Source organism: Galendromus occidentalis, unplaced genomic scaffold, assembly GCF_000255335.2.
Source record: "Galendromus occidentalis unplaced genomic scaffold, Mocc_1.1 scf7180000076574, whole genome shotgun sequence".
Classification (NCBI taxonomy): Eukaryota; Metazoa; Arthropoda; class Arachnida; order Mesostigmata; family Phytoseiidae; genus Galendromus; species Galendromus occidentalis.
Genome location: NW_003804563.1, coordinates 657667 through 670956, shown reverse-complemented (window position 1 = coordinate 670956; position 13290 = coordinate 657667). Strand labels below are relative to the sequence as shown.

Genomic DNA, 13290 nt, shown 5'->3' with positions numbered 1-13290 from the left:
CGGAACTCCGTTTTCTCGATCTCTGCTCGGACACATCCACAATATATTTTCCCCATTCCAGTTGCGCAGGATGAGGAAAAAGCTCCTTCCTTTCTCCGCAAGCCCAAAGACATCGTCACGATAGAGGGCGAAGACGTCTGCATCGAGGCTCACATTGTAGGGAATCCGCAACCTCGAGTGAAATGGCTCAAGAACGGCGTACGCGAAGTGGAAGAGACCAAATGCACCCATGAGGGCAACGTCTTCAGTCTCGTACTGAACAAGGTCAAAGCAGATGACGAAGCCTCTTATACTTGCGTTGCCTCGAATCCTCTCGGAAGCGTACAAGAGAGTGCTTCGCTGACAATTAAGAGTATGTCATCAGGTCCTGGCGCTAATTTCAATTACCATTATCATTTCGTTTCCGGAGACCTACTCCTCGCTAACGCAGCTATCTCCGCTTCCAGTACCCCGAGCTCCGTCGATTGAGTACTTCGAGGATCAGCAATCCTCAGTTGGTGAACGCATCAAGTTCTCGGTGGTTGTGAAGGGAGTTCCGACGCCGTCAGTGACGTGGTATGGCTTCAGTCGATTTTATTGACAGGAATTCTAAGAATCATGACGAGAATGGGCGGAATCGAGAGACTATGAAAGACCTGTACGTCGGAGCAATGAATTCACAGGTTGCGGAACGATTCGGTCGTCGAAGAAACGCCGAACATTTCACTGACGTCGGTGGACGATACGCACTCGTTGACGGTCAAAGAAGTCACGATTCTTGACTTCGCAACCTACTCCATCCGTGCTGCCAATTCAGTAGGTGAAGCGGGGGCCACTGCGAATTTGACGGAAAAGGGTACGTCTGACGTGTGCTGTTTGCCTCCAGACTGTAAGCGAATAAAAAGGTCACTCGTGCCGTGTCTTCATTTCAACGTTTGACGGAATCTAAAAATTCATATCCACATGATTCGAATTACGGCTTGAATCCGTTTTTTTCTCGCGTGCGAACGATGGAGGCGATTGCGATAATTTTCGATTCGATCGACAGCGAGACGTCCCCGACTCGAATCGCCTTTGCAAAGTAGAACGAGCGTCAAGCAAGGCGAACCGGTACTTCTCGAAGTGAAGTTCTCCGGGGTGCCGAATCCAACGATAATTTGGCTAAAAAACGGGGACGAGTTGAGTCCGCGAGAGAACCTGAGCATAAGCACTGGCCCGAACGGCGCTTCGGCGCTCAAGCTCGATTCCCCGATTCTGGCAGATGCAGGCAGCTACTGCGTCGTAGCCGAGAACCCTCTGGGGAAATCTAGTTCCAGATGCGAGCTTGGAGTCATACGTGCGTTTTCTCGCCTGAAGAGTGGACATTTGTTTGAGTTTCATTTTGCTCTCTTTTTCGGTTGCTTCTCTGTCATCGAATCCCACGGCTTCTCCTTCGAATTTTTTCGAAGTTTCTCATGAATGATCGGAGATTGGCGAACTAATTCCGTCGTCGGACGTCTATGCGTCCGCATCGCACATTGAACGCGATGCTTCGCTTCAGAAAACTCCGTTGTGAGGAGACTCAACGCTTCGAGTGCATGACGACTCATAGAAATGAGTTCCTTGCAGCCACGGCACCACCACTCACTTTCGAGACGCCTCTGAAAGACGCCGCGCTGCCTCTCGGCAAGCCGGGTAAAATCGAAGCGAAACTCAAAGTCGATCCAGATGGGCCCCAGGGTCTGCCAGAGATCACGTGGTTCAAGGATGGCTTGCCCATCGGAGACCGTCACAAAAAGTCGTTCAATCCAATTGACGGTACCATGGCTCTCTACATGGATAACGTAACGCCCGCCGATAGCGGAATTTATGCCGTGATCGCGGAGACCGAGATCTCTCAACCAGCCAGATGTTCAGCTCCCGTTCACGTTGTTTGTATGTGTTGAAGAAATTTCAATGAGGAGCACCCTGGTGGATATACCCCGGGAGCTTCACGCTCGTGATTTTTTCGGGTCAGCGATCGGAAATTCCTTCTAAAAAAAAACATGATCTACAGACGATGCGAAATCCGCGGCGGCACCTCAGAGCCCTGTCGAACCGCTCGATAGCGTCGGCAAGGAGGAAAATGTCTCTGAAAGACAACAGTCCCCCCGACCAGGCGCATCTGTCGGACCTCGCGAGGGAGACGAGAACGAGAAAAATCGAATGTCATCTCCCCTTGCTGATCGCGCAGATCAGAAGGCAACGGTCGGGGAAGAGATTGCGAGAGATGAGATTGGAACGGCGGAAGATTCGATCACCGCGTCGCGTAGGTTCTACCATAATTTCGATGTTACAAAAGTACATTTGATCCACCCGAGATGCCCGGGAAAATCATGTCTTGCGTCGCTCGATTCAGCGTCTGGAGCTGAGGGGGCTCCGACTCCAACTGAAAATCCCGCATCTTGCGCGAATGATGAAGGACACCCCGCTCCTGCGCCGGAGAAACCTCGACGATCCCCTCGACTGGACGCGATGTCACCCGAGGTGGCATCGACAGAGAACGGCGCCCCATCCCGAGAATTTCACGTCGAGGGTGACGTCGCGAAACCGAGCCGAGCCGTGACGCTCGATTCTCCAGCACCAGTCCTCGAAGGGAATGCGGTCGACATCGGGGAGCAACTTATCAACGCGACTGATGAGACGCAAACTCCCCTACAAATATCCGGCAGTAGGTTCTGTAAATTCTCTGCTTCTGCTGCTTCGTCTTCCGCATATCTTCTGCTTACCCGACGTGCTAGACTGGGCTTTCCGCGCGAGGAGTGGAACAACTTTTCGTTTGAAGGGAACAAACCCTGGAAGCACTCTGAATTTTGATATTTGTCGACAGCTTCAGCCACGAAGAGACCGATTTTCTTGTGGAAACTAGAACCATTAGAACTACCGCTTGGAGAACGTCTGAAACTCGAGACCAAGGTCACAACCAACGACGATGGTTCCCTGCCTGAAGTCGAGTGGCAGAAGGACGGCAAGGCGCTGCCGGAATCTGCGGAAACAACCGCGTCTCCGGACGGTTGTCTTGAACTGAGGGTGCCAGAAGTTTGCCTCCAGGACACTGGTCTCTACCGAGTTATCGCGCGTAACGACTGTGGACAAGCTGAGACGTCATCCGCAGTCACCGTTATAAGTAGGTAGCTTCAGTCGATTCTCGAGCATTCTTTGAGTCTTACGAATCCTTGCTGTGTTCTTGTTTTTCGCGTAAATCTTTTGAATTCCCTCGTCCGTGGTCCCTCCTGTGTCGTTGTCCGTTTTCGGTTTCCGCTTAGATCTGAGGGGCTGATCTGTTTAATCCTCGCTAACTTATCGCCTCATCGTGAGTCAATCAAGCGTTTTCTTCCACTCGGACTCTGTCTCTTGTCCGTTGTGGTTTGTGTGTAGTTTTGTGAGATCCCAAAGGGAGAGAAGCGAAGCCTCTCTCCCACCCGAAATCTTTTTCCCGCCTATTTTCTTGTGTGCAGCTAGTTAAGGCCATGTTCTTCTCAAGCCACGATGCCATGGGACAACTTCGCTATCGAGCTCAAGGACGCCGAGTTCACCGAAGGTTCTGACGGGAAGCTCGTAGCAAAAACTAAACTTCACGGCAAGGAATTTATGTGGTTCCTTCCCGAAGTCACGTGGTATAGAGGCCACGATGACAGTGAGGTTCCCATGGGAGGTCGAGTTCAGACCCGTCAGAATATGGAGGGTCTTTTCGAGCTTGTATTCTCCCCCGTCTCGATGGACGACCAGGGAGAATACACGGTTCGAGCGAGCTACGCAACAGCTGTTGTGAGGGACACGGCCAGCTTGAGGGTGAAACGTGGGTTTTTCGCAAGTTCTTTTCTTTCGCGTTCTTTCCCCCCCCCATAGACCATGCCCCAACCTACTTACACATGTGTATACGGCCGAGTATCAGACATCAGTGCTTCCTTACAGCTTCATTAACTTTTTAGACGAGTCTCCATTCGGAGCTTCATCTTCTTGTTTGAGGCGAAAATGAGCTGTTTTTTTTAATCTGAGCCGTCGTAGACTGTCGCGATTATTATGACTCTCGTCTGCGGTGAGCTTTGACCTCTATCGCGCTTCCTGGGAAATATTTAATCAACATTCGAATGTACTCGTCGCAGCGAAGCCTCCGGGAGCGCCGCTCTTCCTGGAAAAACTTCATCCCGTGCGAGTGGATGAGGGCGATCCCTTCTCATTGACGACAAAGGTGACCTTGGACGACGAAGGTCATCTGCCGCTAATTGAGTGGTTCAAGGACGGAGTGCGTATCGGGAATGATACTCGATGCCGTCGAAGAATCGACGCCGACGGAGTTCTAACGCTGACCGTCGATGAGGGCTCGCCTGAAGACTCGGGCTCGTATATGGTTTGCGCGAGCAACGCAGAGGGCGAAGCTGCGACAAGCGCTCCAGTGGATGTAGTCTGTACGTTCGCTTTATGAATTGATCACCTGAGCTTTTCCTGCTTCTGATTTTCTCGAGCTTGACTCTCTCAACGTCTGAGGACTCTATCGCCGCTTCCTACTGGAATCTATCGCTTGTGATTTTCTCGCTCGAGTCGTGAAGGCGGGCAGCTCCCATCTCACACAAGAGGATCTACCACCGAGGACCACGTCGTGGGAGTACGAGGATCAAGGACAGACTTCGTGGGATAAACACGGATGTGTCATTCCGAAGAGGAGCCCCGGATCCGTACGCAGCTAGGGGCTCAGAACCATCCGATTCTACGTCAACTAGATGACTTCCAAACGTTTTAATTCGGAGCTCTCATCCCTCAATCGACTGCGTATCTCTCTCTGCTTTCCTGAACGTCTACGTTCAGTAACGGCTCCGCAAAAGCACTAATCCGAACTCTCGACCGTCCTCCCCAATGGAGTTGCCATCTAATTGAGATCCACTTGCAGCCGCACTAGGACCTCCGCAGTTCGCAGAGCCTCTGACGGCGAAAGTCCTCCGTGAAGGCGAGGACGGTCAGCTGGAGGCGAAGATCTCGCCCAATGCCGACGGATCTCTGCCGGACGTCACATGGCTGAAGAACGGTGAACCGTTGAAAACCGACGACCACATAGTTCCTTTCAAGCTTCCCGACGGGGCCATCGGACTCAAGCTTTCGAAAGTCGACTCTCCAGATGCTGCAAAATACACTGCCGTGCTGACGAACCCCGACGGGAACAAGACCGAATCGTCGGCTCCGGTCGAAGTTGCGCGTGAGTTTCTTGTTTGCAACGACGCCGACTTCGCAGGCTCTTGCAACTGTCTTCGCTGAAGCTTCTAAGCCCTACCGTAGGAGCCCTAAGAAGCTTCTGAGACTTCCGGCAGCTTACCGTAACGATCGCTGTGCCCGCAAACATGCTTTACCTCATATCTTGAGCTTCCTCGACTAAGATCTCACGCACTCTAGATTCGGAAGCCGCGCCTCGATTTTTGAGCGCGAACACGGAATCACGAGATGTGATCGTGTGACCACTCCGAGACTGACGCTTCAAGCTAAAAACCCGTGATTGGAATGGCGCTCGTCAAATTTCAATTCTTCTCAACAGCGAAGAGCAAAGCTCCCAAGTTCGAGCAAGCACTGCAGCCACTCGAGATCGACGAGGGGGCATCGGGCGTGATCAGCGGCAAAGTGCGTCCGAACGAGGACGGCTCTTTACCCATCGTCACATGGTTGAAAGACGGTCAGCCTCTCGGAGCCAACGACCGGGCCAAACCCTTTTCTACGCCCGATGGAGGCATAGGCTTGAAGTTCTCCGATGCAATCCCTTCGGATAGCGGGAAATTCACTGCCGTTCTCAGGAACCCGGGAACAGATGAAGAGGACCAAAGCTCGGCGCCAGTCAATGTGTCGCGTAAGTGATTGTCCGATTCTCCGGAGTCCTCTTCCGACCTCGTTCGGAGAGGGACATAGATCCCCGCGGAGAGAGACGGTTCGATCTCATGCTTCACGTCCGATTATCTTCGCTTGTGATCTCGAGTCGAGGCAGTGGATCAAAGTACCAGATCATATCCGGTGTTCAGATGATGACATGTGTGCTATAGGTGCTGAAGAGACTTGGAATAATTATAAATGCTTGGACTAGGAACTAGAACTCATCGACTATCGTAGAACCCCTTCTCTCCCCCCGAAAAATCGAACATTGTCATTGAGAAATGATGATCCTATCCATCGATAGGGACGGAACCGAGCCTACTAATCGGTGTATGAATGTCCACAGCTAAGGCGATGAAGAAGCCGTCGTTCGCTCAAGGTCTCCAACCCACCAAATTCGGTGAGGGCGAACTGGGTCGACTAGAAGCTAAACTCAACCCCAATGAAGACGGTTCCATTCCTGACGTTGAATGGCTTAAGGACGGCAAACCGCTGACCGAAGGTGAATCGAAAGCCCGAATGAGCTTCCTTGCGTGCGGAATTGAGGAAATCGAACTCCATCACTACGGGAGAATTGATTTCACGAGATTATTTCGGTTTTAGCTGACGGAGTCAAATTCATCAAGAATCCTGACGGGACGGTGGCTTTGGAAATTCCCGACTGCAAGCCTTCAGATGCTGGAAAATACACGCTGAGAGCCAAGAATCCCGACGGTGGAGCAGCCGAAAGCACTGCTCCGGCGGAAGGTCAGAACGAATGGGAATCCCTGGCGAAATTCTTCATTAGATGAGTCCTCGAATCATGCTGGTCCCTCTTCTATTTTGACCGAAAACTTGAACTTGCATTCGATTTCCAGTTGTGAGCAAGGTTCCTGTTTTCGAAACTCAGCTGAAAGGATTGAAATTGACCGAAGGCGAGGAGTTGAAGCTGGTCTGTAAGGTGAAGTCCGAGACTCCCATCACCGCCAAGTGGTTCAAGGACGGAAAGGAGGTCCCGGCCGACAAACGCGTTTCGATCAAGTTGGAGCCGGATGGCACCGTTCTCTTGGTCATCGCTGAGTGCAAGCCCGAGGACGCGGGCAAATATCGTTGCGAAGTCACAAATCAATACGGAACCAGTCCCAGTGAGGCTGACGTCTCGGTACAGGCTCTCAAGCGGGAGAAGCCGCTGTTCATCGAGGGCCTAAAAGCCACGGCGTTCGACGAGGGCAAGCCCGGCCAACTCGAGGCTAAGGTCGGCGGCTCCCCGAAACCCGAAATCCAATGGCTCAAGGACGGAAAACCGATCTCAGACCCTCGATGTAAAGTTGAGACGAAGCCCGACGGTACCACGACGCTCAGAATCGACGACGTGAAGCCTGGCGATGCGGGAGAATATTCGATCGTTGCGAAGAACGATCAAGGAGAGAACAAGTCGTCAGCTCCCGTGACTGTGAACAGTAAGTCGAAGTTCTTAGCAGTCATGAATTCCCGGATGGATAATTCTCTCCTTCCCAGTGAGGGGTGAATTGAGGATACTGTGATGAGATGGAGTGTAGATGTATCCCCGATCACGGGAGTCCGCCTCGCGGCCCCAAGAGGGATGCCTTCAGATAGATATTTCAATTACCCGATCGAATTTCAGAGAAACCATCTTTCTTGAAACCTCTGGAAGGCGTGACGGTGCCCGCAGGGGAGACCGCGACGTTCTCTTCCCAAGTCACCGGGACTCCGAAGCCAAAAATCGAGTGGCTCAAAGACGGTAAACCCATTAGGCCGGATGGCAAGAAAGTCATTGCGGATGAGGACGATAAGGGTAATTGCACCCTGACCATCAAGGACTGCTCGCCAGAGGATGCGGGACCCTATTCGATCAAAGCAACGAATCCGATGGGTGAACAGAGATCCGATGCACCTCTTAGCGTTCAGGATGAAAAAGCACCGTTCTTCCTCTCACCGCTTAAGGATCAGACTGTCGCCGAAGGCACCAAACTCCTTCTCGAAGCCAAGGTGATGGGTACGCCGACCCCCGAGGTGAAATGGTTCAGAAACGGCAAGCCAATCCGGGAGACCGCCGATGCCAAAATTTCCTTCGACGGAGAGACTGCCCGGCTCGAGATTCCAAAGGCTGCTCTGACCGACGCTGGTCAGTACGAATGCAAGCTCGTCAGCCCGGGCGGCGAACAATCGTCGAAGGCCAATGTCAAGGTCCTGAAGCCGCCCAAGTTCATCAAGCCTCTCAACGACACCGAGGTCACTTTAGGAGCTCCGCTCGTTCTCGAATGCGAAGTTCTCTGTGACGACGACTTTGAAACCTCGTGGACCTACCGTGGGGCGCCGATCCACGACGGCGCCAAATACACCATCACGAAAACAGGAACCAAATGCAAACTCTTCATCGCCAACCCGAGTGTCAACGACTGTGGAGAATACCAATGCACTGTCAAAAATGCTGCTGGTCAAGATTCGACCGCCTGTATAGGAACAATCAAGTGAGTTGGAGTCGTTCTCTTCGCCTTCCGGCCACATACTCGACGCTCCGCGATGGGGGAAAACCTCTGAGACTGATTGATTCTCCCCACGTTTTCAGGGAAGCCGAGCTCAAACCCGATAGTGGAGAACCTCCTTCATTCCTCAAGAAACTCACCGATCAAGAGCTGACCGCCGGCTCGACCGCCAAGCTCATCGCCTGCATCGCCGGCAAGCCCGAGCCCGACGTGAAATGGTGAGTTCTTCTTTCGATGCCTCCGGAACACGGGCTCAACTCTGACGTGTCATCCTTGCGACATTTTCCCGCACCACAGGTACAAAGACGACGTTGAGGTCGTTGCGACAGACCGCCAAAGTTTCGAACGTGACCGTAACGGCATCATCAGACTCGTCATCAAGAATCTCGAATCCAGCGACTTCGGAAAGTACCGCTGCGAAATCTCGAACGTCCACGGGAAAGCCGATTGTTGTTGCAAGCTTTCGGAAGACAGTAAGAACCGCTGTTTCGCCCAGTGTGATAATTCGACTAACCGATCGAGGTTCCCCGAACTCGAGGACGAAAGCATGATGAGCATTTCTTCTTATTATCGCCAGTGTATGGACAGCATGTCAAGCGATGTCTCTAACAGCACTGCCGTGACACGAAATAACCACGACCGGCACGTGGGCACCGATGTCCGCCGCCAGATCAGTCTCGGGGCTTCGAACGAGATGAGTTTATCCGCCTACTATAGGTCGGCGATGAGCGACACCGAAGACGCGTCCCGCGGGTCAGTCGAAGCGAGGAAGGGAACAAGTTGCTCCCTGGAATCGTCTGCGACCTCCGGCCGCGAGGAGATCAGTATATCCGATTATTATCGTCAAGCGATCCACGAACAGAAGGAAAACCCCGCTTCTCTCGTGGGTCGGGCTTCCTCAATTAAACGACGTCAAAGGAAACAATCGTCCCCACCGCAACTGCCGTCGAGAGGGTCGTCGGAAAAACGTAGGGAGCGGCGTCAAGCCACGACTCCGACGACGACGGCTAGCGAAATACGGTCCAGAAACGAGCCGAGTATCGCAGAATACTACCGGACGGTCCTGAGCGACTCCGAACAATCGAAGGAGAGACAGGACAAACAATCGGGTAGCCTCCCCGCGAGGGGATCTTCGGTGAAGAAGCGACACCGCAAACAACGGTCGCTCGAAGACTACGACGAGTCCGTGGAGCTGAGCATAGCCGCGTATTCGAAGTACGCGAGTGAGACCGACGAAAACGAGTTCGTTCAACTCCCGCCGCGAGGATCGTCAACGAAGAAGAAAGGCAAGAAGTCCCCATCGAGCCCTTCGCGTTTATCTCCATCGAGTCCTTCGCATTCGGAACGACACATGAGCATCTGCGAGTACGCTCGCTACGCCAGCGAAAACGAGGACGTCGAGTTGGAGGTTATCAAAAGACGTCAAGAGTTGCCGAACAGACCTCAGAGGGAAATGCCCGCTGTAGAGGCCAATGGCGAGTCGAGCATGAGCATCGCCGCGTATTCGAAATTCGCTAGCGAAACAGAAGATTCAGAGCTCGATGGCGATCGGACTTCCCCGAACCGTAGGCGAGAGAGGTTAAAAGAGGTCATCGTCGAGTGTGGAAACGAAGTGGTAAGTATTGCTGCTTATTCCAGAGATAGCAGTCTGACCGGGGCCAATCTCGACGTCGGGTCGAAAGCCAAAGCGCTGCCGCCACGTCCGGCGAGGAGCCCTCGTGTGCAAGAGGACGGCGAAGAGCTGAGTATTGCGCAATATTCTCGATACGCCAGCGATTACGAAGATTACGAACCGATCTGCGTGCAGAGTTCGAGCACCGGAGCAGAGGGAATTACTGACGAAGCGGCCGTCAATCCAGAACCGTACATTTCGGTGCACGCGGACAACGCTCTGGACGAGATATCCATCGCAGCTTACGGGCGGCTTTTGACCAGTGGTTCCGAAGAGTCAGATGCCGATAATCACATGGCGAAACGCTTTGCCCTACCGACGAGGGGTACATCGGTCAAAAAGAAGGAGTTGACAGCTGGAGCCTCTAGAGAGGATTCCTCTCAACCTGACTGTGGGACGAAAACCGAGAGTGCGCCAGATCTCCGAAAGGCGATCTCGCCGAGAACCGAAGCGACACAGTCCAATGAATTGAGTATATCCGCCTACTCCCGCTACGCGAGCGGCACCGAGTCGGAAGCCGAACTGGGGGAGGAAGCATCGAGGAGAATGAACCCACGAAAAGCATTCCGATCGTCCTTCGACTACGCCGCCGACGACGAAGGCAATAGGACAGACATCGACGTCAAGTACAAAGTCATACTCGACAGGAAAACACGTCGGACGATCATCACGGAGCTCATCGAGAGCACTGAAAGTCTCGAGTTAGAAGTGCAGCAGGTTCGGGCTTCGGCCAACGAGGCCCGTCGAGGCGGCGACCGATCCCCTCGTCTCAGCGAAGCCGAGTCAGATACTGAACTCTTCATTCCCAAGCGAGTTATACCGAAACTTGTGATAAATCACACCAGCAAGACGATCATAACCTTCGACGGTCCTGTAGAGCATGAACGCATTCGAATCGAGGAACCCGTGACTCCAAACGACTTTGAGCGACTCGTGGATATCGCGGCTGCTGAAAGAAAGAAACGGGAAGACGGAAACGACCCCGCATCCTCAACGTTGGTCATCACTGAATACAAGAGCGACAGAGAATCGTCCCCCGTGCCCCCTCAGAGCGTTCGGCTCCCGGACCTCATCGATACCGGAGAATTGAGCATCGCTGCTTATTCGAGGTATGCGAGTGAAGCAGAGCTCTCCGACGCCGAATTATTCGTACCGCGGAAAGCCTCGGAGACTCCTCCTCGTCCTGAGCGCGAACAGACTCGAAAAGATGAAGTCCGTGAGCGAGTCCAACCCGCGATGTCCGCGGTCCACGCAACGACCGAAATGAGTGTTTCCGCTTACGCTCGATATGTCAGCGAATCCGAAGCTGAGATTGAAGCTCGGGAGAAGCCCGTGAGCGGACCCGAGCCGGAGAAGAATATCATTGAGTCGCAACAAGACCGATCACCTGAAAGCGTGACACGTCGGTCTCGGCCGAGGGAGCTCTCTCTCGTAGACCAACGCACGGCTGAGAATACGCTCAGTATTGCAGCCTATGCAAGGTACGCCAGTGACATCGAATCCGACCTGGAAATCGGCGAGACCACAACAGTCAAGAGTTCCCCGAGAAAAATGCCGATCCCGGCCGGATTCGCGAGGCACGAACACGACGAACGGAACGAAATGAGCATAGCAGCATACGCTCGCTACGCCAGCGATGTAGAATCAGAAAATGATTCTTCGACGAGGAAACTCCCCGTGACCATCCGTGACCAAGAAAGCACTAGAACCGGCGCTCCGGCTGAAGCCCGCGCACCGGGTTTGTCGACCCATGAAATGACCATCGGTGAATACGCCAGGCTCGCCAGTGAATCTGGGAGCGAGCGCGTCGCTCGACACGAGAACAGGAACCGTGTTTCGGGCCGGCAAGTTTGTTCGAAAAGCGCGGCTCACAGCTGCGACCATCGAATGAGCATCGCCGAGTATTCTAGATACGCGAGTGATACCGATAACTGTGATGATATCGTAACGCGATCAGCTGCGGATCCCGAGGAATCATTTACGAACAAAGGCACGAAACGGAATACCACCCGAGAAACTTCGGCTCACGAAATGAGCATCGCCGCATATTCGCGATACGCCAGTGATGCTTCCGAAGCTGACGCGGACGATGGACACGTCGAATGGGTTTCCCGCCGGCAACGGTCCCCCGAGATGACGACAACTCTGCTGAACGCTTCCGTGAGCAAAGCGGAAAACGCGCAATTCTGTGGTGGAACCGAAGAGAATGCCGCAACGACGTCTTCTCCCAAACAAAAACGGAAGCGTCACGTCAAACAGAGCTCCAAGGAAGAAGAGATGAGCATCGCGCAGTATGCCCGATACGCATCCGAGTCCGAATTGTCCGAAAATCCGCTTGAGGTCCGGTGCGCTAAGCAGTCCGAACTCGTCGTCGAGAATGCGACAACGGCCCCCATTGAAAACGCCCCAAGTTCGGCAGTGGCTCGGATCCGTCCGGCCGGGGGAAGTCTACTGGCCATAGAGGAAAGTCGCATGAGTATCGCGCAATACGCCAAGTATGCCAGCGAAACCGACGATTCGGACGCGGAGGCCTTCAGTAGCCATAAAAAACGAATGAGCAAACACCTAGAAGATCTCGTCGATCAAAGACAAAGGGAGGAACCGAAAGATACAGATACTCAAACAGGCGGCCCGTCGTCGACAGGAGCTCGCAAGAAGACGCAGCAAGAGAGTGGCGGCGGTCAACGAAAAGATTCCAGTGAGTCAGAAACGCATCCAGTTCGAAAGCGAAAAGGTGATCATCCCTCTCAAGAAGGCTCACACACTGAGTACGATCGCGATTCGAGCGGATTTGAATCCGATGTTACCGACAGCGATGCGCCGGGCGAATCCGTCTCCACCAAAGCGAAAGACACAACCGGCTCGCGGCGACAGCGTTTCGAGGAGATATTCGATCGGCCCTACAGGGCACCCTCCGAGAGCAGACGACACTACGACACCGACGGCTACGGTTCCCAAGTAGACGATACGCTCGTAGCCTTTCCAGAACGGAGTCTACAAGTCGCCGAATTACGAGACGAGGCCGAATTCGTAGAGGGACCCATGGCGCTGAACATACGCATGATGTACCGGGCGGAAGCCCGACGCGAGTCCCGTGGACGGTCGTCAACGCCCCAGGAATGCAGGGAGCGGTCTTCGAACGAAGCCGTTCAGCAATGGGCCGAGTCGGCTTCCTCTAATATTCTGGCTCGGATCGACGAAGACGAAGAGCAGAACGACGAGAGACTCGCTGGCGAACGAATTACCACCTATGCCCGGTTCCTGCTGACTTTAGTCGTAACGTGT

At 53.5% G+C, this 13290-nt stretch overlaps 1 protein-coding gene across 1 annotated transcript in view; it reads left to right on the top strand.

Annotated features, from left to right (window-relative positions):
* The window catches only part of Obsc (Obscurin), a 39942-nt gene that overhangs the window by 19110 nt on the left and 7542 nt on the right, over window positions 1-13290 (top strand). The window contains exons 31-41 of the mRNA XM_029113335.1: window positions 62-352; window positions 447-555; window positions 663-835; window positions 2834-3128; window positions 3761-3765; window positions 6194-6349; window positions 6451-6594; window positions 6705-7286; window positions 7472-8318; window positions 8417-8551; window positions 8631-8806. Coding sequence (XP_028969168.1) covers window positions 62-352; window positions 447-555; window positions 663-835; window positions 2834-3128; window positions 3761-3765; window positions 6194-6349; window positions 6451-6594; window positions 6705-7286; window positions 7472-8318; window positions 8417-8551; window positions 8631-8806 — 2913 coding nt within the window. The remainder of the gene's footprint in view (window positions 1-61; window positions 353-446; window positions 556-662; window positions 836-2833; window positions 3129-3760; window positions 3766-6193; window positions 6350-6450; window positions 6595-6704; window positions 7287-7471; window positions 8319-8416; window positions 8552-8630; window positions 8807-13290) is intronic.